The sequence below is a fragment of the Volvox carteri genome (assembly GCF_000143455.1).
Source record: "Volvox carteri f. nagariensis unplaced genomic scaffold VOLCAscaffold_46, whole genome shotgun sequence".
Taxonomy (NCBI): domain Eukaryota; kingdom Viridiplantae; phylum Chlorophyta; class Chlorophyceae; order Chlamydomonadales; family Volvocaceae; genus Volvox; species Volvox carteri.
Genome location: NW_003307589.1, coordinates 678,244 through 705,933, shown reverse-complemented (window position 1 = coordinate 705,933; position 27,690 = coordinate 678,244). Strand labels below are relative to the sequence as shown.

The following is a 27,690-nucleotide window of genomic DNA, read 5'->3' as shown; positions in this document are numbered from 1 at the left end:
CAGGGTCAGTTGCCGCTTTTCGAGAGACTCTGGAGACATCTCCAGTAACTTGTCGAAGCGTGGGTACGTAGGCGCCTTCTCCGTAATCGACAAAGAAGAAGCGCGATTAGTTACTTCTACAACAGTATTGTCGCGGTCGGCAACGGCCGCGACAGGAGGATCAGGATCAGCAGCAGACATGGGATACGACGGCGGAAGCGAAGTAGACTAGGATCGAGAAGTCTCGATACCAATGTTACGATCGAGCCTATTTAAGAAACTTTCCACTTGTGTGGTGGGACCGAAAGGCCCCGAGTGATGGGTGGTGAGCCGTCTTATCGAACGGAAGTACGGCAAAGTGCATCAGATTAGTTGAAGGCCCATGGCGAAGGCCAAACTACACCGACGAACGATAACGAATAGCCGAATGAGAGTAGTGTAACAGCTCATGCTCGTTACACGAAGTAACTAACCAAGTCGTTGCATAGTTCGATTTGCGACAACGGGCAGCCTCCGGACAACGATACTCGCCAATAGCGACAAGGATTGCTTTGCGAAGGTCTCAATGTGTTTTATCGGAAGTATACATGCAAATTTGCCAAGGCAAAGTCCGTAATGACCGGAGACACACTTCTTCCATTTGGGACTGCTTTTGGAAACACTTGTTAGAGATCGTTATAAACTTCACCTCGCAGATACAATCTTCACCATGTAAAGTGGAAAGCTGTGCTGCCGGACGGCCGGATGTCTATAGAAGTGCTCCCGCTAGGTAAGGATCCCATCGATGATTCAGAAGAAGTTGCTATGGATGCAACCTCAAAGCTCATCTTCTTACGGCGCTGAACGCCAAACGGTGCCTACAGGCGCCGGCCAGGATGTGGGCCGCTCCTGCTGCATCGTGCGGATGGCGGGTCGCACAGTCATGTTTGACTGCGGCGCTCACTTCGGCTTCAGGTAGTTGTAGGCGCTCACCTTCATCCTGACCTGGTCCGACACCACGAGGGTTAACTCTCTTCATCTGGAGAGCCCCTCATCCCTCACCCCACATAACAATGGCTGCGGAGCGTTCCGACAGCCGCACCCACACGCAGACAACCCCCCTGGGCCCTATGGTCCAGACTGTTCTGGATGCGGAGCTGGTGTTAAAGGCGCACGTATGCCCCCCGGGCGCCCCGTGTCGTGTGTCACAAGTCGGCCACATCCTGGGGCCCGCACTCACCCGCAGGGACGCCCGCCGCTTTCCCGAGTTCGGACTTCTGTCCCGCGCGGGCCGCTTCACAGAGATCATCGATGCGGTCGTCATCACGCACTTCCACACCGATCACCTTGGCGCGCTGCCGTACTTCACCGAGGTACGATGTACGAAGGACGGTGTACGGCAGCATGTAGGACGGCACAAAGGATTTCCTCTAAGAGCGCGCTTAGTGCAGTCCGAATCTGCTCGGCCATTTGCGGCATGTATGTACGTAAGTATGATGTGTGGGACAGGGGGGGCATGTCTTCACCCTGCGGCCGCTACCTGGCAGACCCTGCCTTCCCCGGTATTTCGGTGCACCCTCATCTAGTCACCCTAGCCGACTCCTCGGTGGATCGCTCAGGTTCCGCACCCACCACCGGCATCCAACGGAATCTGCCGGATCAACACGGCGGCCCAACTCCATTCCTGGTCGGCTCGCAGGTCAACTTTATCCCAGGTCACCACCGTCCATCGACTAGAGGCACTCTTACCTTCCACCATCGGAAGGATTTTCGAACCTGACAGGTCTCGATCCCGGAACCTCCGGGGGCATCGGTGTGTGCGTTACCAGTAGTGCCTGACCAGTGTATGTAAGTATGTATGTATGCATGCATAAATGAATCCTTGTTGCCCCCGCAACCACGGCCCCAGTACCCCTCAACGTCCCTCTCCCCCCCCAAACCCCTTTTCCTGATGTGCAGATTTGTGGCTACCGTGGCCCCATCTTGATGACGTACCCCACATTCGCCATTGCGCCCATCATGTTGGCTGACTATGTTAAGGTGCAGTCGAAGTGTATGGGTTGGTGGTGATGGTGGTGGTGATGGTGATGGTGGTGGTGGTGGAGGTGGAGGTGGTGGGGAAAGATGTGTATGTGGGCGGCGGCGGGGGGCCCCCCGGCAAGAGACACGGTGTTGGTCCCTCTACTTACATACAAAAGACAAACACGGCAGTAAAGTGACCTAAACCCACACGCGCTACAACCCCCCGGCAACCCCCCCTCCCTCTACCCCGGGGGTTAAGGATTACAGGTGAATGCGGATCGCCCTGGTGAGCGGCTGCCGTACAACGAGCAGCATGTACGGGACTGTCTTCGTCGAGTGACGGCTGTCGACCTGCACCAGGTCTGTGGTCTAAGGGTTGGGTGTGTGTGTTGCTGGAATGAAGGCGTTGATTGACTGAATGGCGCTAACCTGGGTCTGATGCTACTGCCACTGCTACCACCCGCTATTGCTAGTGCTACTGCCGCTGCCACTGCTACCACCCGCTAGTGCTAGTGCTACTGCCACTGCGACCACCCGCTATTGCTAGTGCTAGTGCTACTGCCACTGCTACCGCTCCCCGCAGGTAGTGGTTGTAGCTCCGGGTCTTTCCTTCACGTTCCATTACGCGGGGCACGTGTTGGGAGCCGCCATGGTGCACATGACTGCGGGACATCTCACCGCGCTATACACAGGTGCAGGGGGGGGGAGATGGGTTGGTTGGGGGGGAAAGGGTTTTTATCTACCAGTGGGGGCTCAGGACGGGATGTGGTGTTAGTGTTGACCTAACCCTGGTCCGGGTGGGGGCAGCCCGCGGGTTGGTCCGGGCCGACGGTGAGGCATGTGGCACCCCTACCCACCTGCCCTAAACCCTATCTTACTTACATTCCTTCGCTGTTGCTACCGCTACTGCTATCGTTACTGCGGCTACTGCCCCACGGCCCCCCCTTCTTTCCAGGCGACTTCAACTCCTCCCCCGACCGGCACCTCGGCCCCGCGGAGGCCCCGCTGGCTTTGCTCCAGGGGGGCCCCTCAGGTGCCTCTGTACGGCACCCTGACGTACTCATTAGTGAAGCCACCTACGCAGCCACATTGCGGGACTCCAAACGGGCGAGGGAGAGGGACTTGCTGGGCGCGGTGGTGGAGACGGTGGCGGCGGGGGGCAAGGTGGGGGAGGGGAGGGAGTTCGGCTTTAGGAGAGAGTGTACGCGCGCGCGTGTGTGTGTATGTGTGTTGAGATGACACGTAGTACTAGTACGGCGGGACGGGGCGGGATGGCCCTTTTTGTGTCCGTTCAGACCGCGCGAAGGCAGCCTAACCCGAGCTATCGCATTATCTGGATATTGCCGTACAAGGTCGTACGCCATTGCTGCATGTGCGCAAGGCTTTATGCACAGGACTTGACACGACGCGTAGCGCTTTTACCTCCTCCCTTCCCCCCGCCCCCGCCACACACAACCCACACACACCCGCCCACGACACGCAAACACCGAAACACAACTTGGGCCCTGGAGGTTCTCATCCCCACCTTCGCCATGGGTCGAGCTCAGGAGCTGCTGATGCTGATAACGGACTGCTGGGAGCGGAACGGATTACAGGTCGGGTTGGGGGTGCGTGTGTGTATGTGGGGTTGGGGGTTTGGGGGGTGGGGTGGAGTTCCGGGTGTTTTTTGGGGGGGTCAGGGAACAGGGGAATTGTACGACTAAGGAAGCGTATTAAGCGTATATATCGTTAGGAGCTCCTTTAACCAATATTATTATTATTGTTGTTGTTCTTGTTGTTGTTGTTGTTGTTGTTGTTAAGATTCCAAGCACCGAGTGGTGGGTGGCCCGACATGTGGCGCCCGAAGTTTTGGAAAAGGAGGGAAGTGTCAATAAGCTTGTATGACGTCATGGGCCGTACGGGTGCTGCCGCACTTCAAGGACCGTTGTATGGAACTTGACAAACTTTTTATTGTACGGCATTTGTACTTTCTTTGCATGGTTGTACGGGAGCAGGTGCCTATTTATTTCAGCAGTGCAATGGCCGCCAGAGCGCTCGTGTATTACCAGTTGTTGCTGAATTGGACCAATGCTAATGTACGGCGGACCATCTTTGGCGCCGCTGCCAGCTCGACGGGGCCCGCCTTAGCAGCTGATGCCGGGGCCGCCGCGGCGCGGCACCGCAGCCAGTATTATCGGCCGTACAATGCACCCGACGAACCGGGTGGCGGAGGCAGTGGCGGCTGCAGACGCGGCGACGATAACCCGCTGGCAGTGGACTACGGACGTGCAGTAGACGACAGTGCTGACGAGCAGTTTGATGAGGGTAACGAGTACAGCAGCGATGATCAGTTGTACGACAGGGAGTATGGGGATGGCGGCGATGGAGAGGACGACGGGGCCAGAGGCGGCGATGGGCGGCCAGGCAGCGGAGAATGGGCAAGTGGTAGCGGTGGAGGTAGCGGCGGCAGTGGGAGCAGCAGCCGGCGGCGGTGGAGGCGGAGGCGACAGCCGATATTGCCTTTGGACATCTCACAAGAAGGTGGTGGCGACATGCGGCGTACGACAGCTGCACCCGCTGCCCACGCCGCTGCGGCTACTGCCGACGAGGATCACACTACTGCCCGTGGCGGCGGCAATGGAGGCGGCGGTGCACGAGGCGGCAGCGGTAGGGGCGTGTTTTCGGAGGCGGATGTGTACGGCATGTTCCGTACACGCCCTTGGGATCGCTCGCTGCTCAACGTAAGACCACTTCAAAATGAGCTCACGGAAAGGGATGGAAAGCGGCGGAATCTTACTTCTCGCCATTGTACAGCATTGTTACTTATTTAGTGTAAAAAAAATTAGAGCAGCCGAGGCGTGGTCAGAAACACCAGAAAAAGCAGCCAGGAGCAATATCCGGCATAACTACCCCAGCTGCTCAGCCCTAGAGTGCGTTCGCTTCGCTGGTTAGTGTGATCTGTATGTATGTCTTGACGAGTCTAATGTCTCGTCAAGCTCTCAACCCACCACCGCCACTGCAATGCTCCCTCAATTATAAAACGCACTGATGCCGATAACTGCATTCTCAATGTATGTATGTGTATAGGTATGTGTATGTATGTACGTACACATGTGCAAAGTAGGGGGGAAGGCATAGCTTCCCAGTGTGTGGCCACTACTAGCCCGCTGCCAGTCCCTGCTATGCTCCCCGGGGGGGGGGCACCTCCCGCGCCCTCCTCATTGCATCACCCGTGTGTGTGCGTGTGTGCGTGTGTGTGTGCGTGTGTGTGTGCGTGTGCGTGTGTGCTGCAACTTCTTTGAAGTTCCGGTTCAGCTCACGCCACCATCGGCACCATTATCCGCAATGGCAGCATCAACTCCCCTACTTCTGGTGCCTCTCACTACGGCCGGGAGGGTTCACCACAGTCCATCGGCATGGGGGGGTGCATCTGGCCCCTCACAGTTGAGGCAGTTAAATTCCGCTGTTGGCCAGGATCAATCCTGAACCTTCCAGGGACACTACGCCACGCTTTAGCATATTCACTGTGTCTTTGTAAATGTTCATATATGTGTGTGCACACACATACATACAACATGGATGATGCTGGTGGTGGGTGCGGAACCTGAGCGATCCACTGAGAAGTTGACTAGGGTGACCGGATGAGGGTGCCCTGAAATACCGGGGAAGGCAGGGTTTCGCAGGGTAGCTGCCACGGGCGAAGATATAATCCCTTGTTTCACACATCATACAACATACACGTCAATTTTGGCCCTGCACTGATTCTCCTTTCCTTGTAGCGCAACATCAGTGTCCGCAAGTCTTTAGGTCTTGGTCTGGAGCAGCGGTAAATGCCTGGGTCCTTTGATAGGAATATTTGATAGGAAAGGCCAACAGGTCACTGATCTGTTCACGACAGCAGTACAGGAGCAATGACAAAAAGTGTCACACCCATTCAGGCCAATCAGAAACCAGTGATGGACATTTTTTGAAACCTAAACCTCAAGGATAAGGAGCATCACCTATAGATGCAAGGAGGCGGACGAACAGGTGTACATCAACCAAGCGCATTGGATACACAAGGAAGCCAATAAAGTCAAGCCAATAAATATTCCTATCAAAGGACCCAGGCATTTACCGCTGCTCCAGACCAAGACCTAAAGACTTGCGGACCAGCCAGAACGAATGGACACTCGCAGTATTCGTCCTCCGCTACTCTTACCCCCTTCCCCTTCACCCCCCTTCACCCTCACCCCCTCCCCTTCCCCCGCCCTCCAAACCCATCCCCCCCGCGGCTCCAGGCCCCCGGACCCGCGCTGCTGTTCGCCTCCCCCGGCAACATCGCCAGTGGGGTGGCACTGGAGGCGTTCCGGTCCTGGGCCGGCAGCTCCAAGAACTTGCTTGTGCTGGCCGGATACCAAGTACGAGGTGGGTTTGGCTTCGGAAGGGGGTAGCTGGGGGTGCGGAGGAAGAGCGGGGCATGACAACCTTTGTGGTGGTCGTAGTGGTGGTCGTAGTGGTGGTGAACGGTCGTGTGTGTGTGTGTGTGTGAGAGAGAGAGAGAGAGAGAGAGAGAGAGAGAGAGAGGGGGAAGGTAGGTCAGGAAAGGGTGTTTTAGAGGCGCAAGTGAGGACCCTCCCGCCCCATCCCCATACCCCGCCCAGCCTGGTCAGTCCACCGCGGTGTCACTGTTTGGGGAAAGGTTTTTCTCTCCATGCAGCGGTCGCCTTCCCTTCCCTTCCCTTCCCTTCCCTTCCACAATCCCATATCCCCTAGGGACTTTGGGCGCACGGCTGGAAGCAATCCAGAACACCCCAGCGGGGCAGAGGCAGCAACAGCAACAGCAACAGCAACACCAGCAGCGTACAGGGGCTGGTGGCGGTGGCGGCGACTCGGCTCCCACTGCTAGTTCTACTGCTACTGTGGAGGTGCCGAACCTGCCGGCCCCCGGAGGCGCCACTGCCGGCGGCGGCGGCGGCGGTGGCAGCAGCCGCGTGGAGGTACGGTGTCGTATCAAGATGTTGGCGTTTTCAGCTCATGCGGATCTGCGCGGGTTGCTGGGCCTTGTGCGGCGGTGCAAACCGAGGGCGGTGGTGCTGGTGCACGGACAGAGGGAGCCCATGGAGTTCCTGAGGTGACTGTGTGTGTTGGGTGGGTGGGGGGGTTGGGGGGCGGGCGTGGCGGGGGGAGAGGGGAGGGGGAGGGGATAGAGGCAGGGGGCTGAGGGTCCCCCAAAGCGGGCGGAGAGAGGGGTCGTGGGAGCCGGCAGAGGTGGCGCAGGGAGCTGGAGGAGGCGCGAGGAAAAGGAAGGAAAGTGGAGTTGTCGGGAACTGCGGGTGGTCGGGAACTCTGGACGTGACACACGTGTGCCCCTCCTCCGACAGCGAACACAGCTGCCTCGCCACGGGGTTCCGGAGCCGCCCTTCTGACCGCGTTAATCCCCCTTTATTCCGCTTTCCAGCCTCAGCACGACCCCCCTTAGATGGCTTTCTTTCTGTCCCGCCTGGCCCCGCTTCTGGATGCCTTCACGTGCAGTGTGCACACCCTTCCTGCCGCCTCTGCGTCTCTTTCCCCTTTCCCCTCCCTTCCAAGGGGCCGCATTGAGACGCATGTGGGTATCGAGTGCCATGCGCCGGCTACAGGTACCACCGTCACCATAGCGCCGCGACGTGCCGTACCACTAGGTGTACGACCGCAGCTCGTGTCGACGAGCAACTGTGCCGCGGGAGCCCTGGCGGCGCAATCCGCCGCAGTCGCCGCAGGGTTGGCGCGCAAGGCGCAGCTGCTATGTCGCCTGAAACCTCAACCGCTGACGGCGTTGCCGCTGAGTGGGATTGTGGTAGCACGTGTAACGCCTGCAGCCGCACATCAGCTACAGCCGGGGCCGGTGCAGCAGCAGCAGCAACAACATCCGGCCCTACCCGCTGATGGCGGCGGCGGCGGCGGCGTGTCAGCAACGCAGTTGACACTGACGGATTCGGGCACTGCAGCGAAGGTGCTGTTACAGGCGTACCAGGAATCGAAGCAACAAAGCGAACAGCAGGCGGCCACGGCCGTTATGCCGTACGCCATCTCGTACGGATGTACACTTGACGTACGGCTCCCGAGGGCGGCTGAAACAGACACGGCAGTGGCAGCGGCGCTTGCTCTTGCACATACGGCTCTCTGTACGGCAGTGGGAGGCTACTCGGCTAGTCGGAGGCTGCAGGTGGACACGGACGCCATGGCCCTGAGCTTCGGGACGTTCAGGGCGCAGCTGTCGGTGGCGGCTTCAAATGCCGGATCGAAAGATAATTTCAAGTATGACGATGTATTATCGCGGGCTGGAGGACAGGATGCTAATGTTATCGGAGCTGCCGCGGTGGTGGGTGAGAGCCCTGTTATCAGTCATGACGGTGATGGCGACGGTAGCGCTGATTGCGGAGGTATTGAGGGTAGCAGAGGGGCGGTGTCCATGTCACCGCAGCCGCCGCCGCCGCTGCTGCAGATGCGCATGGCATGTCAGTGGTCTGCGAGTGAGGTCGCGGCCGCCTGCCGCTGCCTGGAAGCGCTTCGGCGCGCGTTCGGTATCACCGACAACCCGGCGGCATGAAGAGTTGCTAAGCTATCATCAGGCTTTCCCGAAGTAGGCTCCTGCATTGCCTTTAGGGGCCTTCTTCCCGTGCGTGCATGCGTATTAAAAATTGTACGAGTGTATGAGTGCTATAGAGGGTATGTGCGTTAACTTCTTAGCGTCGAGCTAATAGGGCATACGCTTTTTACTTACGGAGCAACTGTAAAAGGAGCTGTTAATTCAACGAAGAGGTGGCATAAGTTTGGAGACCATGCGCGTGTTCATGCGCCAACGTACTACGCAATGTACGGCGAGGGGACTCATAAAGCCCCAAGCAGTTATTACTTGTGGGAAAGGTTTCCTAAGCTACATTGCGGTGTACGAATGTGAGTTCACCTAACCCACATTCACACGAACACATTTCTGAACGCATCCCCCCCAACCATAAAAAAATTACATTTAATGGCTCTCAACGGGGCCGACCCTGTACGCAGCCACATCAGCCCTGATCCTTTCTTTTCTTTTCTTCCCACGAAGCTTCAAAAGTCGCTGTGATCCGGAACCCCAAAATAACTGAGATGCCTAAAAGGGGAGAGGGAAGGGAGGGGAGCGCTACCCTGGGCAGACAGCCCCCAAAAGCGAAAGAGAGAGAAACACGTGCACGCGGGGTCGCTCCAGCACATGTCGTTTCTGTGAAAGGCCCCGAGCGGCACAGCGTGTGTGAACCTGCCCACCTGCCTACACACCAACACAAACACAGGGGACCCAGCTCGGGCCCAGCTGCACCAGCCACGTGGCCACATAGCTGTTATACCTGCCTGGTTCGGGGCAACCTGTCAACATGCTGCACGCACGCACGCACATACATACATGCATACATAGATACACACACACTTTTCCACTCGCACCTTCCTTTCCAGAGTTCTATATCCACTTCTCGTCGGCCCCAAATCAACAATCACAATCGCAATCCAATCAATGCAACACAAAAAGGCCCGTAACGTATACTCGCACGCAGTCACGCACTCAGAGTTCGAAAGGAGAGGACATCACAGAGAAAAAAAGGGACGTGAAAAAAAACTAAACAGCGCACATGACACTCAGCCTGCATGCCTGCCGGTCTACAGCTCACCAAGCGGGGACGTTCTCCGAAAAAAACAACGTTGGGGTTATGACGTCAAAGTTGTCAATACTCTCCTCGCCTGTCGGCACCCTTGCCTTGCCTTCCTTGCCTTGCCTTCCTTGCCTTGCTTTCCAGGCGCTAGGCACTCGGGTCAACAACGTGCCTTGAAGGTCTTGAAGGGCGCCCGCCCAAGTAATGATAGTGGGCCGACGACGCTCGCCAATAAAGGTTAAAGTCAACCAAACGCCGTGCTACCCGCTGATGAGCTATGTAATATCCTCGGCGTCGCAGCCACTGTGGCCAACGCCGCAATCACCCACGTCCTTTCCCCGTTAGGAGTGCGGCCGCCTCGACGTTCGCTTTTAGCAGTAACTGCCGAAGCGTGTGTGTAAGTACGTATGTATGTCGATGTGCCCCGTCGAAACAACGCCAACGAGCTAGCTGCTATACCCGTTTCGTGCACAGCACTGTACGGCATAGACGTACAGATAGGAAAGTATCTAGGAGCCACCGAGCACGTGCTCTGCGGTGTCTCGCGCCTGCATCGTACACGCGATCCCAATACTCGGTGATGTTGGGGTGATGTTGAAAGGGGCAGACTTGTGCAAGGGCCTCGTATCCTTCGACATGCTTTTAACACACACCGATACACATACATACATACATACACACAGGCGCGCGCAGACATAAACGAGTCATTGCAACTCTCTTTTGTGTCACAGCAACATCATCACCGCTGTCAATTCACCTCAACATGCGACGCCGCCAGCCCCCCCTTTTAGGGGTGCGCGGACACCAAAAGCGGTGCAAAAAGCACCTCTGGCACTGAGCACTGAGCAATAAATGCCTGCGGGATTACAACAGAAGCCTGGCAAAAGCAAAAGCAACGAAGCCGACAAGCCGTTAACTTCCTTCACCTCTCTTCTGTCGCGGAGCCGGAGCCGGAGCCAGTCCACAGCCTCCCAGAGCCGCCGTCAACAGGGAAAGGCACACACACCAGACAGACACACAGACAGACAGACACAGAGAGAGAGAGGGAGAGAGATGGAAAAGGACAAGGTTGACTGGCCGAAGCCTCCTCCTGCCTGGGGGGTTGGGGGGTGGTCCTTGAAAGCAACCTCCCGACCACCGAATTCACCCACATTCACCGACGCGGCAACGTATATCCCACCGCCGGCAGCTGCGGTTGAAAACGGGCCTCAGCCGCCATCTTATACACGGACACTGCGACCACCAGGGCAGCAGCGAACATGCACTCCTTGATTGTGCTGTACATGAGCGCATGATCAATGAGTACTGCAACCTTGTCGTAACCCAGAGCGGCAAGGCAACAAGGCACCTTTGACGACGCAAGTGATGGGCAGCGACACTGACGAGAGGCCGCATCGCTACATCTCGTCAAAGTTGAGGCGCTTGCTGATACCACCGTAGGTGTGGCGGAGGAACTCCGCATCCGCCACAGCTGCCGGCTGGCTAACTGGCGGCTCCGCTGCCGCAGGCTGCGATGGCGGCTGCTCAGCGGGTTGCTGGGCGGGTTGTGCAGCCGCCGCCGCCGCCGCCGCCGCCGCAGCTGCCTGTTTGCCATGTGGTGCAGCGGGCGCTCCTGTAGCTGCACGCGGACGACCAACCCGCCTTTTAGCGACTTGCCCTGCCGTACAGTCCTCTGCTGCTGCGGCGGCGGCGGCGGCGGCCGCTGTCGCGGATTGCGGGATGGCTGGGTGCGGCACAGTAGCAGTGGCAGCGGCCGCCGCTACGGCCATGGTGGCCGCTGCAGCCGCGGCGGCAGCGGCAGCCTGGTCTGCGGCACGCACCGCCGCCAGGTCATGCCGTCGTGCCGCCAGCACTGACTCAAGCGACACGCAGGCGCAGCGCACCGCCGCTGCCAGGTGCTGCTCCCGTGAGGTCAGCTGCAGCTCGAGGGGGGCGATACCCACAGGCCAGCCGCCGACGCCGACGCCGCCAGCAGCGGGGACGCTGTTCATCACGGCGCGTGCAGTGGCAGTAGCGCCGCCGGCAACAGTCTCAGTCGTACATCCGGTTTTCGCTGCTGCTGCCGCTGTTGCCGCGGCTGCACTTTCTGCTGCTGCCACTTCCGTCGGGCCGACAGGGAGGGTTCCGCTCTTGGCAGCGATGGCACTGCTACCAGACCGGCGGCCATCCGCGGCAGCAGCAGCCGGTACTTCCGGAGCCGGCATGTCCTTACTGTACGGCATGACCGGAGAGGTTAATGACACAGCAGATGGGAAGAGGGCCCCGCGTAGCAGAGTAGACCGGGCCCCGGCAGCACCTTCGTCAGCCGTCGCGGCCGCTGGTGGAGCTGGCGCCGCCGCCGCCGCCGCGGCAGGAGGCTCAGGCAGCACGACAACACCAGCAGCGGCGCCAGAGGAGCCGCGATGATGCTCGTCCGCATCCTCCGCGCCATCCATTTCACTGACACGGCGCCTCTTTGGCAGAGGCGATACCACAGGCCCAGGTCCAGTAGCCAGTGCTGCGGCTGCCGCCGTCGCTGCCCCTGCTGGTACAGCCCCACCACTGCCCGCCGTTGCTTCGACGCCAACAGCCCGCTCAGCGACTGCCGGTGCGACAGGTTCCCCTTCCTCTACAGCCACCCGTACCCTCCGTGTCGCAGCACCCTTCCTTGCGCGCGTCCGCCTGGACGCCGCCGCCGCCGCTGCCGGCACCGCTGCCGCTGGGGCCGCCACCGCTGCGTCGTTATCTTCCCCTTCCCCTTCCTCCGCTGCGCCCTCGACCTCATCAGCCGCTGCTACATTCTCCGCAGCGCTCGCCGCCGCCGCAACTGCTCCCCGTGCCGCTGCTGGGCGAGAACCCTTCCGTGCACGGCCCGGCGCCCTCGCCGACGACCCTGCTGCCGCAGCTGCGCCGCGCCGCCGGCCTCTGCGCGCCGGCTGCTGCTCTTCCGGCGGCGGCGGCGGCAGCACCAGTTCAACCTCCAGCGGGATTTTCACCGCCGCTGCCGCCGGCTCCACTAGCACAACCTCCGGGCTCCCAACCGGCAGTCGCAACACCACCCCGTCGGCGAGAACATTACCATCATCGCTGCCATGACTACCGTCCCTGGCCGCCCGCCCTGACAAAATGCCCCCAAAGGACGGCCGCCGCTGACGCGGCGGAGGCGACGACGCCGGCAGCTCAGCGCCGCTGCCGCTGTGCGCTCCTCCCACCCCGACGGCCATTTGAACGACCGCCGCCCGTCCCGCCCGGCCTCCGAGGACTGCCGGCGCCGCTGCATGGAAGCGCGGCGGCAGCAGCACGGCGCTGCCGGACCCGCCATCCGGGCCCCGCGGCGGCAGCGCCTCCTGGCGCCTGGCGATGAGGAAGGCGATCCATGGATCCAAGGCGCCGAGGTGGTTTCGGAGCTCGGTATCGGAGTCCAGCTCGGACATGAGCAGCGGCGGCGGTAGCGACCTCAGCACGCGGGCCGTGCAGACCAGGGCCCGCAGACAGGTCTCCCGCACAGTGGTTTCGGAGCAATGTGCACCATGGCACAGCGCGCGCAGCCAGCCTGAATGCATGCATGTAGGCGTAGTACGCATGTCCGTATGTATGCACGTCCGCACGAGAGCGATGAGATGGGAACAGGGAGGGTTAAGGCAACGGTTAAGGCGGAGGTCTCTCCCTAGTGATAAAAGTGATTAAAGTGAAGTTAACATTACCGCTGAGGATGAGGGTGCGGGTGAGGGTGCGGGAACTGGAGGGAGGTGAAGGCAGAACGTTAACAGCCTCGTGAGCGATATAGTCTCCAACATCGTATGCGGCGACGCCGTCGCCTCTGTTGCTTTCCACTACTCCGGCGCCTCCTCAGACGCAACCTCCTGTAACCCCGAACTACTCACCAGTCATGTGCAGGTGCCGAACCACCTCGCTGTCCGCCAAACGCTCCATCAAACCGTCCAACAACTCGCACAGCGTCTCGAGCGTTATTGAGTCATGTGGCACGTCGTCGACGGAGGCGGCGCCGGCGCAAGCTGCTGCCGCCGCCATCGCGGGTCCTATGTCGCCGTCGACCACATGGAGGCCCACCCCCCGCGGCGCCTGCAGCGGCAACGGCGACGCCAGCCCCGCGGCCAGGCGGCTGCCCCGGCGGCTGCGTCCCGGGATGAGCGCCGGCGGCACTGCCGTACGCATACCGCTGGCGGAGATGGAGTGTCGTGTGGGGGAGTCGACGATCAAAGCTGCCGCCGCTGCTGCTGCAGCAGCAGCATGTACAGCGGAGCCGGCCACGCTCCCGCTGCCTGCTGCCGCCGCCGTGGCGGCGGCAGCGGCAGCGGCGCAGCCGCCCCACGGCGGCGTCCGCTGTCCAGGATGCATTGGGATGCCGCTCGCGGCCCCGCTGCCATGGGCGCTATTCATGGGCGTGCTAAGCCGGCCTCCGCGGCTTCCCGGGTACGGCATCGTAGACTGGGAGTTAGTACGGCCCAAGTTACACGCGCCTTTATCCTCCACGCCAGCCGGGGCGCCGGGGATAGCTACGAAGCTACTCAAGGGCGCATCCGTGGCGGCGACGGCGGTGGCCAGCGGTGGCAGTGCGATGGCTCGTGGCGCAGGGCTGGGGGAGGCCATGCGGGGCAGCCGCAGCAGCAGGCCTTGTAGGTATGGGGCCCAGAGAGCCAGCACTTGGACAATCAGCCTCCGGCGCTGTGAAGTAAAAAACGCGGTGATGACAAAGAAAGGGAAAAGGGGAACGCGGCTATTCGGGTAGTGTGGTGTGGTGTGGTGTGGTGTCTGGCGCGTTATAATGTGTTGCTTGGCCTGGAGGAAGGGCGCGACCGACTGCTATGCGGCAGGACACGTATGTGTGCAACCATGCATGAAACAGCAACCACATCCTCCCGATCCCTGCCGCCGCCGCCTCCTCCTCCTCCTCCTCCGTTATTGCGGTATGGTGTGGTGTGGTGTGTGGTGACCTGGTGTGTGGTGTGGTGTGTGGTGTGGTGTGTGGTGTGGTGTGTGGTGTGGTGTGTGGTGACCTGGTGGATACAAAAGAATTATAAACCATAAAATGCAGCTAAACCCCGTGCCGCCTGAGTGCCTCATCATCTTGAGGACCCCCTTCCCGCCCAGGAATAAAAGCGCACCTGTGCTTTGCTGTGACTCCACCGGAGCACCCTCAGTAGCACGGCCACCATCGCGGCGCGTGCTGAGGCACAGCGCGGAGATGACCCGTGGGTCAGTGCCGCCAGAGGGCCCAGCAGCTGCAGCACCACGTCATGCCCGGCGCAGGGCTGCTCGCCGGCAGACATAAGGCCCAAGAGCTCTACGTTTTTTCCGGGCGGGTTATCATAAACAACGTGGAAAACCATAACATTAGGACAGCGCAAAAAGAACAGATTGCGATGCTTTACTTTGCACGATATTGCATTACATGCAGTACGCGCGGAGGTTACGGTTGGCGTTGGGGGTTCTTAACCTCGAGACACATCTCACTCTCTGGGGACGAAATGGGCCTCTTTTCACTCTTGCATCCCTCCCGACACCCCTCTCAACACCCACATCTTTCACAACACCCCTCTCACTATAGTGAGCGCTCTCACTTTACAAGGTCTTGCAGCGGCCATCGCTCTCGTCGCTCCATCCCTTTATCCCCCCCATCCACTGCCTACAACCATCCCCTGGGTGAGCATGAGCAATGAGGGAGCAAGTGGCAGCAGCACATTCTCCGACCTCCCCTTGCCTCAACCACGCTTACCGATATCGTCCAACTTACCCCAGCTTCGAGACGTTGGATTCTCCAGAGAGCCCTCCTCGGGGCTTTGGGTGGGGGTGGCGGCGGGGGGGGCAGGTGCCTCAGCTTCGCGCGCCAGCAGCGGCAGCGCGGGCAATCGGCGGCTTTGCTCGGAGGGTGTTCGAAGCAACAGCACGCCGCCCAGCGCCGCCAATGCTTCGGGCTGCTGTTGCAGCCCACCACAGCCGTACGCGCCGGCCCCGGAAAGCAGTAGCAGCTTCACGAGCAGGCCGAGCGCCTGCGCCGCAGTGATGCCATGCAGCGGCTCCTCGTTCCAGCAGTGCCGCCCTGCTACCTGGCCGGTAGTAATCTCCTTGGTGGACGAGCTGCCTCCAATGCCGCCGATGGTCGATGCGGTAGGAACGGCGGCGGCGGCCCCCAGCGGGTCCGCCGTCGGAGCCGTCGTCTCTGTTGGCGGAGATGCCGTGGCGGCGGCGCGGACCACACGCGCTGCTGCGTGCACTGCACCTGCCTCGACCAAGCGGGCTGCATGCGAGGCGTCAAGTGCCGGGATCAGCAACGCGACGGACTGAAGAAGCACTGCCTGGGTCTCGATAACAAGCTTAGCTCGCTCCGTTGGCGAGGTTGCGGTGGCGGCCGTTGCCGCGGCGGCCACCGCCGCCAGCCACGCCCCAACCGCGCCGCTAGCGGCCGTCGCCAGAGCGTTGTTCACTACTCCTTGGCTCACTGCGTCAACGTCCTCGGATCGTTGTTGCTCCTGCTGCTGCCGCATCTGCACGTCCAGGGAATCTTGTTGCTGCCGCGCATCTGCGAAACGCGCGACCAGCACGTCCACAAGGGCTTCGAGAAACTTGGCGTGACCTGGGTCGTCCGCTGTCAATACCTCCGACGCCGCCGCCGCATCGGCGGCTGCACGGCCGCCGTCGGCTGCTACAGCAGGTGCCGCCGCCGCCGCCGCAACCGCTGTTGCTGAAGCGTTCGACTCCCCCTTCAACCGCGCAGATGCTGCAGCTCCCTTTCGGTCGGCTCCTTGCGCCAATGCCGCCGCGGCCTCGTCCCTTTGTCGCTTGATGCGCGCGCTGCGGCGCAGCTGAGGCTCAGCGGGCTTCGCGGCCGGAAGGCGCTCCTTAGCGGGCGGCGGCGGCGGCGGCGCCACAGCGGCGGTTTCCTTGGTAACGGTCCCAACGGGCGCACCGCTGGCCCCTGGAGCGGCAGCGGCGACTGCAGTCGTCTTGCTTTGGTCGCGCTCCCGGCGTCTTCGGATCAAAGACTCGTAGCCACCGCCGCTGCACAGCCATACATTCGCCAGTCCTAGCGCCATATGTGCCTCCGCAACACCAGCAGCGGCGCTGTCCGTACGGCGCGCCAGGCAAGAAGCAACACGTTCAAGGCAATCGGCAAACGTTACCAGACGCCGGGCCAGCTGGGGCCGTGTGATGGACTGGAGAGTTGCGCCCACGGCACGCAGGATCGCCAGCGGCATGGCCTCCACACGGGCCGCGACGAGCTCGGCGGGTGCTGGCGGCACCGCCGGCGCTGTAGCAGGCGCGACGCTCGCCGCGGCTACTGCCGCGGGTACGGCCTCCACAGCTTGGATGGCGCGTTCCAAGATGACCCGTAAGACGGGGCCGCAGTGCTCCATAAGCCCCGAGGAAACAGGCTTGTCGCCGTATGGCGCACTGGGTAGCGCGGGGCCAGGGCACTCGGCGACGGCTCCTACCGCAGAGCCCTGCACCGCGCAGTGGGGGTGCTCTAATCCCCAAAACCAGTCGAGCGCTGCTGAGACGGCGGCAGTGCTACCGCCAGTCAGTGAGCCGGCAGCGACGGCGGCGGCGTTTCCTGGACCGGCCGCGGCCAATGCGGGAAGCAACACGTTGGCGGCAGAAGACGCTTGTTTATTCGCGGCGGAGCTTGTTGAGGCAAGGCCGCGGGCTGCGGCAGCGGCGCTGCTGCCGTCACCGCTGTCGCTGCCACCGCCAAGGCCCTGGATGAGGTTCAGCGCGTACGGAAGCAAATCCTGCGCGCGCCATAGACCGCCGTTGGCGGTCGCCGTCAGGCTTGTGGTCAGTGGCGGCGGTCCTGACAGCACGGCAAACGCACGTGTGTGACTGTATGACAAAGCGTCAAACAGGCAGGTGGGCATCGGCGCCGCCGCCAGTAGCGCCGCCACGCAGCAATCCAGCTGCGCCGCTTCCTTGCGGCGCCGTCGATGCTCTTCGACCTTGTGAGCAAGCAGCGCCTTCTCGCATTCTCGCCGCTCTGCCTCGCCATACGGCGCCTTGACCCCCATCGGCTGCGGCAGCGGCGCCGGCGACAGTACGGCATTGTAAGACAGTCGCATGTAGTAACCTGTCACACGCATTAGCAGGGCCTCCAGTGGCACGTCTACGTCAGGTGCTAGACCCAAATGGGTCGTCATGGCGGACTCCGCCGCCGAGACAGCGGCGACAGTGGCACCGCCCCCGGGCGGCACCAATGCCCCCGGCCTAGGGACAGGCGCTACCGCCGCCGGGGCTGCATCAGGCGCCGGTGCTACAGCAGCCGGGCCCCGGCGGGGCCGGCCTGCCGCCGCTGTCACCGCAAGCCCCGCCGCCGCCGCCCCAGCAGCAGCTGCTACGGCACCTCCACCGCCGCGGCCGGCACCATTAGCCGCCGCTTCTACGGCAAGCGCACCCGCCTTGCCCCGCCTGCTCTTGGCGGGAGCCGCCTGCAGATCAGCAGCTGCCGCCGCCGCGAGCCCCGCCCGCGCCTTCTGTCCCGCTGCGTTGCCCTGCTGCTTGGCGTCCGCCACGTCCTGGTGCCCCGCCTCGGTCTCCTTCAGCTGTTGCTGTTGCTGCTGCTGGGCCGGCAACGGCAGCGGCCCTGTGGCATTGGCAGCCGCTTGCTCTTGCTGCGTCTGTTGCTTCGCAATCAGCTTGTGCAGTGCGCCGGCAATCTGGTGACAGGTGATCGGAAAGAGGTCTGAGAGGGCGAGTAGCAGTCTCGCGGCAATGTCGGGGCTGTCCTCCAGCACCACGTCCAGAGCACTGACGAGACCGGGGAGCGGCCGCCAGCGCGCCAGACTGGCACGGACGGCCGCGTTGCGACGGCGGGCGAGGTTGTGGATCACCTGGGAGGGAGGGAGGGAGGGAGGGAGAAAGGGAGCGAGGATTTGGAAGGTTTGACACAGGAGAACAAAGGAGTGAGAAATTTTTTTAGCGGCAAAATGGCGGTAAAACTTTCCTTCTATTGAAAGAGCAGCGTGACAATGAGTGTGTGCTTCTGCCGCCGCCGCCGATGACTCTCTGTCAAGGACAGAACGCGCCGAGGGACTTGGAAAAAAAAACCGGGCTGAACGCCGCAGCGGGGGAGATGCAACGCGACGATGCGAAAGCAAGGTCCCGAGGAGACATCAAGAGGAGGCAATGCTGCATGCTCCGTTTTGGAAGGGACATAGTACTGGGACCCTACTGGGGACTATACATACAACCCTGGGAGGAGGGCACGCAGCTGCTGCTGCTGTTGGCGCATGACAGCCGCAAGGAAACATCACCATACACCACCGACACACATCCAGTTTGTAGTCTTACGCACCCTCACGGAGTACATCACCGTCATCACTAACAGCAGCATTGGCAGCAATAACGGTAACAAGAACAACAACATGGACAACAAGAACAACAGCATGGACAACAAGAACAACAACATGGACAGCAACGGTAACAAGAAACGCGCGTTGATTCCAGTCAGGCACAGCTTCTGCAGCACCCGTCAATGCAAGACATCCATTTCGCGGATCACAACCCCCTTCCCTCTCTATATCTGGTATCTGCTTCACTCGTCCATGGTTCGTCTTACCCCCCTCCCTCTTGTCAAGCATTCTGACAAGTAAGCTACTTCCAGGTGAGTCCGATATCCCCATAGAGAACAAATACCCAATAGAAGTACGTCCGCTTCACCTGACAGCATCGATGCGCGACAGCGACGCACCCTATCACCATCGCCACCACCTTCACCTTCACCACCATCGCCATCACCACCAACCGCTCCTCCAACCGTAACGCACAACGCAACAAAATCTCCAAAAGCCCCCGAACACAGCACCCACACATGACGCGCCCACCAACACCTATCAGGCCACATCAGAAGCCGCATTCACACCAGCACAGGCATTCACAAGAATCAGTACCGCCTTATCCGACACACACACACACATATATATAACAACCGTACACAGAGTGTACCACATACCTGGGAGGCCAGCTGTCGTACGGGCACGAAATTCATCCCAGTTCTCTGCGTGAGCATCTCAAGCAGCCGGGGCACCGCACCCGCGCTGATTATTCGCAGGGCCAGCCAGTCCCCAAGTCCAAGCCCGCCCAGCGCTTGTACGGCGTCCGCGACCGCCGCGGGGTCCTCCCCCGTCTGAACACCGCCGCCGCCGCCACCACCAGCCGCGGCAGCCATCACCGCAGCCGCAGCGACAGCAGCTGCCGCTGAGGACCCGCAGCTACTCGAGCTTCCCGGGGCGGGCAGTGGCAGGGTTGCGATGCCAGCTGGGTCCAGTCGGCGATCTGGGCCAAGACCCACAGCGGATAGGGACAGCAGCCCGTCCAGCACAACTCCCTTGGCTCTGTAGTGAAAGTGTTCCAAGTGGTCAACCAGCAAGGCGATGCCGGCGGTAACCATGCCAGCAAGGCCCTCCGTCGGGTCCCTAGCTGCAGGGGAAAGACCGGTGATGGTGGCTGCCGCGCTGGCGTCGGCGGCGGGCGGGGGATGACCTTGCACTGCCATGGAACCCAAGGGCACAGCTGTCGTGATGGTGATGGTGGTGGTAGCGAGTGCCGGCGCGGTCTTGTTGGGGCCGACTGGGGGCCGGCGTGCGGCGGCTGCTGCCTCGACGCGCGCAGCCACGGCAGCGCGGTTCGAGGGTTGCTGAGCTGGAGGGAGTGCTAAGGGAGTGCTATTGGTGGATGCTGTTGTCGATGGCAGGGTTTGCGCGGATGCCGGCGCCTCGACGTCCGTGTTGGTTCGAACGTTGCAGGATGAGCCGAAAGCAGAGCTGAAGGGCTGTGGACTCGCGATGCATCGCTCAGGCGCGCCAATGGACAGGTCTGCGGCGACATCAGCTCCTGCGGCCTGTGCAGCAGCTGTCCTTGAGCGATCCGCTGAAGTAAAAATGACCACATTTGTATCAGAAGCTGCACTGATGAGCTGTTTGCAGAGTGCCTATGTTTTCACGGGGCAGGTGAATTATGGTTGGGGGGTTACAAAAAGAGGCAGGTGAAGAGCTAAAGCGATATCCTTCGCACCAACGTACCTGCAGAAGGCACGTTAACTCCGGTCCCTGACAACGATTGCTTGGGTCTGAGAGTCTATTGAGCACCGCAGGTAACCCCTCCAGGCCGATGGCATGCCCATCAAGAGTAGGACTAGAGCATTTCAATTTAATGCCCTCCATTATTCTTGGGCACTGGAAAGCCCAATCTTGGGCGAATGAATTCACGACTCAACAGCTGTCATCTGTGCATAATGACCTGCTCGCGAAACAGGCACCGCAGTGTCATGTAAACATTTTCTTACGAATAGAAATGTCTCCCTAAAACAGTGGCACGTTCAACAGCAGGAATTGTGAACGGATAGGTACTCACTCGTTTGCGAACCAAGCCCACAAAGTGCAGCTCAGGTGATGTCAGGACAAAATTGAAAGTCTTTTAATTTAAAAGGATTACGCTATAGCGACTTTTGTTCCTGTGCACGCTCGAGGAGTCGATGTCTCTGGTGCTTTCCCGCCAGCAAGTACGGCGCGGTTTCGCAGCATGCCAGACAGCTAAACACACACCCTCTGGAACCCAAAAGACATGATCATGGCTTTTTGATTTACTGTGGCATTTGCAAGGATGCTCTTACAAAGCACCTCGGAAGCGCTATGTACCCAAGCCAAACCGTAGCGCCATTTCACAGCTGTAACATGCGTAAACAAAGAACCATCATGTTCCTAATTAGTTTATGTAAATCAGATGCTCGGGGGCAGGCATTTCGGCTCGCCATGTTGGTGCTGCTACTGCTCACTGAACGGAAGCTCCAGCCGACACACGCAAAAGTAACTCGAAGGCGGCTGGATACATCATATCGGCCTCATCCTATTTGGGGCTGCGAAAGCGGGTTGCCCGCTGGAGCATTTCATGTCGTAATAGCTACTCTGGCCCCGGAGGTAAGGGCCGCGCCCGTACCGGCCCATCCGCACCGTCTGCGCGTCCCTCTGTACGACAGTAAGGCCTTCCTACTGCATCCCGAAGACACGTGAGCAGCTTTTGTCTGCAGAAGCATCTTGCAAATTACGGCACAGGCAGATTACAACAACACTGCCTTCCTTTGGAAGCTGTGTCCCACACCACACCTCTCCACCCCATCCCGCCGCCGCTCCATGGCCACCCTCAAGCCCTCCATGGCCCTTCACCTCCATCCGTAGTAGTGACCTCCCGAGTCACCTCTGCTAGCCGGAAAAACACTCCTGTCAACATAACATCGTCCTACGAAGGGAGAAGCCCTTCCCCATGCGATTAAGAGCCATAAGGGGAAAGTCATAGGGGCCCCCGGGGTGGGGTGGGGTGGGGTGGGGTGGGGGTGATTTACACCGTAGCTGTCCGGAGCTGCATTTTTGCAGCGTCCCGATGAACCTCTTTGCGCCGCACCACGGAAGCACTCGACCTTGCTGCTTTCTTCCGGCTGCTACTGCGGCTGCTACTGCTACTGCTGCTGCGAGTACTGCTGCTGTCTTCCAAAAGACGTACGATCCTTTTATATAGGGGGTTGATGGATCTGGTACGGCTGGCGTACACCTAGATCTGGATCCAAACGGATTTTAAACAACGCGGGTCCCCCCCGTACACACACACACACTCACCACCACCTTACGACCACCACTACCCTAACACCCTTTCTCCTCCCCCGAAATATTAAATGGCAGCCAATGGCGCTTGTGCCGTGGATCTGGAATCTGGGTCTTACGGGCGCCGAGATCTGGATCTATCACCGACTGGATCTTAATGACCCAGCATTGACCGCCGCCGCCGCCGCGATCGCCGCGTTTGAGCCGTACCCCTGCAACAGCTCCGTACGGCTGCAGCAGCTACTGCCCAACAAGGGCCGCGAGGCGGCAGTCTACCTGTCCCACATTGTACGACATTACGACAATCTGCCGCAGGGGCTTGTGCTCATTCACGACCATGGGCCGGCTTCCCGCCACTCGCTATGCGGGCCCTTCTTCCGGCGAGTGAGGGGGTACTATTCCGGGATCCGGGAGCAGCTGCTGGCGGCGGCGGCGCGGCGGCGGCGGCAGTCCCTAGCTAACGACGGCGACCACGACGACGACGTCGACGTTGTCGCCAAGGCTGGCATTGTCCCTCAGTTAACAACAATCGCCGGCGGCGGCGGCGGCGGGGGCGATGGCGCCGCCCGCCACCGCTCCCTCGCGGCCAGCTCGCGTCAGCGCCGCCGCCACGGCGACGGGGGCGGCTCCGCCGCCGCCAGAGGCAACGGCTCCGCCGCTGCTGTACGGCAGGCGCTGAAGGCTTTTGCTGACCAAGTGGTCAGCCTTAGTAGCGGGTGTCAGGTGTGTCTGTGTGTGTGTCTGTGTGTGTGTCTGTGTGTGTGTCTGTGTGTGTGTGTGTGTGTATGTGTGTGTGTGTGTATGTGTGTGTGTGTGTGTGTGTGTGTGCGAGAGAGAGCGAAACAACGTTGGGCGGGGATGAAAGGGGGAGTGGGTACGCACGGCGGCGGTAGGCACCCAACGAGGTAAATACGGGCAAGGATGTGAGCTGAGTGCGAGGTCGCTACGTCACTTATCAGGGCACCTCCCTAACTGGGGAGAACAAAAGGGACAAAAAAAGGAAAACTGAGGTTGCACTTGCTGAAACCCTGACTTACGTTTCTCCCTGTTTCTGCCTGTTAGTCATGTTTCATCAAGAGTTCACCTCTAATGGAGCCCTGAAGCACACTACACTACCTGCCTGCGGGTGTGTGTGTGGGGGGGGGGAACAAACAAATCTGCCCGCGGGGGGAACAAACAAACATGCAGGAGAACTGGCTTAAGGGCTGTTGCGCAGCGCTAGTCTGCGCGGAGGACCCAATGGATGAAGAGTGGGGTTCTGCCGCTACTAGTACGACAGCGGCGGCGGAAGCTGCGGCGGCGACGTTCCCCGAGCAGCGGCAGCTCCTGGAGCGTACGGCGTCAGCATCCGCCGACGCGGCGGCAGCGGATACCTCGTTGGGAGATGCATTCGGTCGGCCCGTTGGTAGTACGACAAGACGGCCGTACCATAACCGTTGCCCGTTTAAAACGTCCAGGTGGGTAGTGATGGTGGTTGACGTGATGCGGTATATGTTGCGTACGACTTGATACTGCCGCTGACGTTGCCGACGTTACCGCCGCCGCTCGGTGGCGGCAGCGACCGCTGCTGCGGCGGCGGCGGCGGCGGCGGCGACGGCGGCGACGGCCGCATCAGTGCGAAGGCCCTCACGTTGTTGAATGGCGCAACGTTTATCTTATCGGTTTCTATACGGATGCTTCAATAAAAAAAGCACCAATGATGGCAGCGGGCGAGCCTGCCGCTGCCAACCGCCGCTGCAACTCTGGACGATAAATTCCCCCCCCTCTGGACCGCCCCCTTTGCCACCCCTTGGGTCTATGACATCCCTTCCACCGTCGCTACTTCTGCGCCGCAACGCCATTCCTGCCTCTCCGCCGCCGCCGCCGCCGCCGCCGCTGGCGCTGTCGTACCACAGGTGCTTGACAAACGCGTCTGCCGTCAGCGTCCCGCTGCGTGGCGGCGCCGCCAAAGGCACGATACGCTGGCTGTACATGCACGGAGCTGGCGGACTGTATGACGTACGGTACGAGAACCAAGTCGTACTGTACGACAAATCGGCCATCTTCAGTTCTTTGGGGCTGAACAACGCGGGCTTTGGGCCTCTGTCACTTGTGCGGTACGCAGGCCCCGGTAAGGAGTGTTGGTTGGTTGGTGGAATAACAAAAAGAACAATACTTTGGGGTACGTGTTTGGGAGGGGGGGGGAGGGGGGAAAGGGTGTGTGGTTATTCGCTTCAAGCTACAGGAGCGGTAAACGTGTCTGTGTGTGCATGTGTGTGCATGTGTGTATGTGTGTGTAAAAATGTTTTTCCCCATGCATGCACACACAGACGTTCGTAATGGCCCCTGGCGCTGTCACGTTTTGCACATACACACAGCCAAGGGGGGGTCCCCCAACCACCCACATCCTCATAATTCCTTCCGCGAGTTTACATACACACACCAATACACACCGACACGGCCGCTCCCCCCGCCCCTCCCCGCCCCTCCAGACGCCTCCGAGACGCTGCGCATGCAGACCTCCTCCACCCGCGTCCTCGACTACCCGGCGGGGCAGGCTCAGAGGACCCCGCAGGAGACCTTCGCCCAGCTGGGGAAGATACTCTCTGCGCATGACTTCGCACATCGCAAGGTGCTTGTGGTGGGGTGAGGGGGAGTTGAAAAGGGGACGTGTGTGGGTGGTGAGGGGGTTGGAATTATGTTACGTTGATGATGATGATGATGATGATGATGATGATGATGCAAGAGTCCAAGAAACCATGGCTGCCGGTCGCAGGTGGGGCGGCCTCTTCAGGGTTTCTGTCCATCACTCTTCCCCCCCGCCGCCAATCCCCCCACCGCCTTAAACCCGTTCCCGGTTTTCCACACATACGCTACACGCCACACGCGCCTTCCGTACATACACACAAACCCCTCCACCCCCACCTTTCCCGGCACGAACAGACGCTCGGCAACTTCAAGTCCTGCTGTGCCAGCATGATGCTGCGTCCCAAGCACATACGGCGCTGGCCCAAGACGCTGTACGAGCAGATGCTGTCGTACACATTGGACGATAAGAACACGTACCACGCATCGCTGGCGGTGTCGCACCATGGCTGGGCGATGTGGTGAGTCCGGGGCGCCGCTGATGGGGGGGGGTGGAGGGGTGAGGTGACGTTTGGGTATGGATGGGGTGAGGGGTGTGTGGGGGTGGGGGAGGTTAAGACGAACCCCACTGGCGAATGAAGCGCAGATCACCAGGGGTATAGACGGATATAGTCCAGGAGAGGAAGATAAATGCTGTGTGGGGAGGGGGGAATAGTTGGGGGCTCGCCTCGCCTCGGTGGTGGATGGTGGTTGCGAGCTGCATCTGTCCTTGATATCACACGGGGGACCGGGCCCCCGAGAACTATAGGGGGGACATATTCCCCAATTGGACTTCAGTTTCACTTTGAAATTTCTCGAAATTTGGATTCCAGCTTCGGTGTGGGTTGGATGGATGGGTGAGCGGTCTGCAGCAATGGGGGGGGACTTACAATCCTTGTTCCAATATACCCTGAAAGCGAGCGAGCTTACTGGGGGCGGGGGGAGCCCCCGTACATGGGTATGAGGGCATAAAGACGCCCCCATTTCTTTTCTTTTCCTTTCCCTTCCTTTGTTTTCTTTCTTTTCCCGCACCCGACCCCTGAGTTCCCTCCTCCCCTTCCCCTGCGTCCCCCTCCGCCTCTGTTCCTTTCCCCCGCACCACCTTTTCCCCACAAAAAAACACACACGCACACACCGCGTAGGTCGCCCGCTGACGTGGGACCTCAAGAGCTGTTGCGGTACTTCGAAGTGGATTTGTTGCAGCTCAACGTGCGCGGATGTCCGGGTTGGAGGGTTCTAGAAGAGGAGGTGGAGTAGGAGGGGTGGTAGTAGTAGTAGTAGTAGTGGTAGTAGTGGCAGGTGGTTTTCGGGGGTTGGGGGGCCAGATGCACCCCTCGGCTGGTTAGTCTCTCGTGCATTCCGCCGCCGGGTCAGACCGGGTACGAGGAGTTACGACGGCCGGCACTAAGCAGCAGCGTTCCCCACCTACCGGGGGTAGCGCTACAGCTAAACGGGCTCTAGGTCCGCTGGTCGCCTAGCAGTGTGACGAAGTCGCACTCGGGGGGTTCTTACTAGGGGCGGAAAGTACAGAAAAAAACTCGAGAGCACGCGTGTATGTATGTATGTATGTATGTACATGTAAAATAGGTATATATATGTGCGTTTGTGGGTTTGGGCTGGATGAGAGCTGTACTACAGTGATGCCGGGGAGGCGGGAAGTCCAATGAAGTGTGGGAGGGACCGTACGGCAGCGGCTTACGGCAGCAGCGGCCAGGAGTTTTGGGGACTGCGAGCAAATCTGGGGTCCGGCCGTGGGTTCGACGTGGTGTTTTCATCTGTGAATGGAACACACACATACGCACATACAGTTTGAAATTGAGGACTTCTGAACTTCTGATGAAAAGGAGGGAAGATGCATGATATCTGCATTCTTATTTCCAATTTTTTATATTTTCCATTTCACATGCGTCAACAATAATCAACGTTTGATTTTAGCAATTCCGGTGACTCGGTGTTGGATCCACTATAGCGAGATCCAACCTCGCAATGAATTTTGAAATCTAAAATCAAACGCCGCGCCATGCCTCTGTTCTTGCATCGGATATGTCCGTCCCTTCAGCCAAGCGGGAAAACATGCGATACCAAAGCACGAACGCGAGCACGTGTCCGCCCCAGGTTGTTTATTTGCCCTGGGGGCTGGCCCCGGGGCCTTGGGTCAACGAGTCAACAGCTGGGACCGAGTGGCCAAGTAATCTTGTCCGAATCCAACATTTAAAATCCAACAGGCCACGTTTGATACATAAATATAAAACTACCTCATTTGAGTTTGAATTTGAGTTTGAGCTCAGCGTAAGAGTCCAGTTTGGCATTGCTTAAACGTCATCGCGTGATCCGTACTCACTACTAACTTATTGTGGGGAAGGCCATTGCGTCTGCGACCACACTCCCGCGGTACCCAAACCCTTCAAAGACAATTCCGATCAGCCATTTGGCTGTTAGTGGGAGGGCGGGTGGGCCGCTCGCACGGCAATCGAGTAGAGAGTACGAAAATAACCTAATGCAGTCATCGACAGCAGAAAACGTAAGCCTCCAGCCTCATGCCGACTCTCTTACCTACCATTCATATTCTCTACCTCGTTCCCAAGACTCCGCCGCGTTGCCTCTAGTTCGGCTCGTGCCACAGGTAACTTCGCTCGTCGCTACTTTGCCATTCACCTTCGCCTCCACCCAGCCTCTGCTTCTCCACAGAAGCGGCGACCTCCTTCGCCGTTGTTACGCCTCGTCTATGCGAATCCTCCTCATCCGACTGTGTCTTCTGCCTACCCGGTGCGCGCCCCCTCTCTCTGCGCATCCTTTTCTCTGGCCCTCTCTTACGGTTGCCTACCTTACTGCAGGACTCGCCCCTTGCCTGTCCGGTGCCGGGCAGGCTTTCCTTGCCTTCCCCGGCCCTACTTGGG

At 60.0% G+C, this 27,690-nt stretch overlaps 3 protein-coding genes across 3 annotated transcripts; 2 read left to right on the top strand and 1 right to left on the bottom strand.

Moving 5' to 3' along the window:
* Nucleotides 1-787: 787 nt before the first annotated feature.
* On the top strand, nucleotides 788-7,627 carry VOLCADRAFT_65253 (uncharacterized protein; the record flags this gene model as incomplete). The annotated part of the gene is made up of 13 exons (XM_002954853.1): nucleotides 788-933; nucleotides 1,205-1,331; nucleotides 1,918-1,998; nucleotides 2,248-2,340; nucleotides 2,564-2,672; nucleotides 2,936-3,144; nucleotides 3,492-3,575; nucleotides 3,975-4,055; nucleotides 5,476-5,547; nucleotides 6,240-6,370; nucleotides 6,411-6,467; nucleotides 6,929-7,072; nucleotides 7,531-7,627. Coding segments are annotated over 13 exons (1,431 nt in total), but the record flags the coding sequence as incomplete, so codon positions are not given.
* Nucleotides 7,628-11,002: 3,375 nt separating this feature from the next.
* Nucleotides 11,003-20,758, bottom strand: VOLCADRAFT_118877 (uncharacterized protein; the record flags this gene model as incomplete). The annotated part of the gene is made up of 8 exons (XM_002954802.1): nucleotides 11,003-13,137; nucleotides 13,469-14,270; nucleotides 14,711-14,889; nucleotides 15,340-17,397; nucleotides 17,428-17,832; nucleotides 17,992-18,427; nucleotides 19,549-20,526; nucleotides 20,618-20,758. The coding sequence occupies 8 exons, from the start codon at nucleotides 20,756-20,758 to the stop codon at nucleotides 11,003-11,005; spliced, it is 7,134 nt and encodes a 2,377-aa protein (XP_002954848.1).
* Nucleotides 20,759-22,270: 1,512 nt separating this feature from the next.
* Nucleotides 22,271-26,050, top strand: VOLCADRAFT_95734 (uncharacterized protein; the record flags this gene model as incomplete). Its single annotated transcript, XM_002954852.1, has 6 exons — nucleotides 22,271-22,912; nucleotides 23,378-23,646; nucleotides 24,085-24,299; nucleotides 24,661-24,809; nucleotides 25,112-25,275; nucleotides 25,936-26,050. 6 exons carry the CDS (start codon nucleotides 22,271-22,273, stop codon nucleotides 26,048-26,050), a joined length of 1,554 nt encoding a protein of 517 aa, XP_002954898.1.
* Between the last annotated feature and the right edge of the window lie 1,640 nt (nucleotides 26,051-27,690).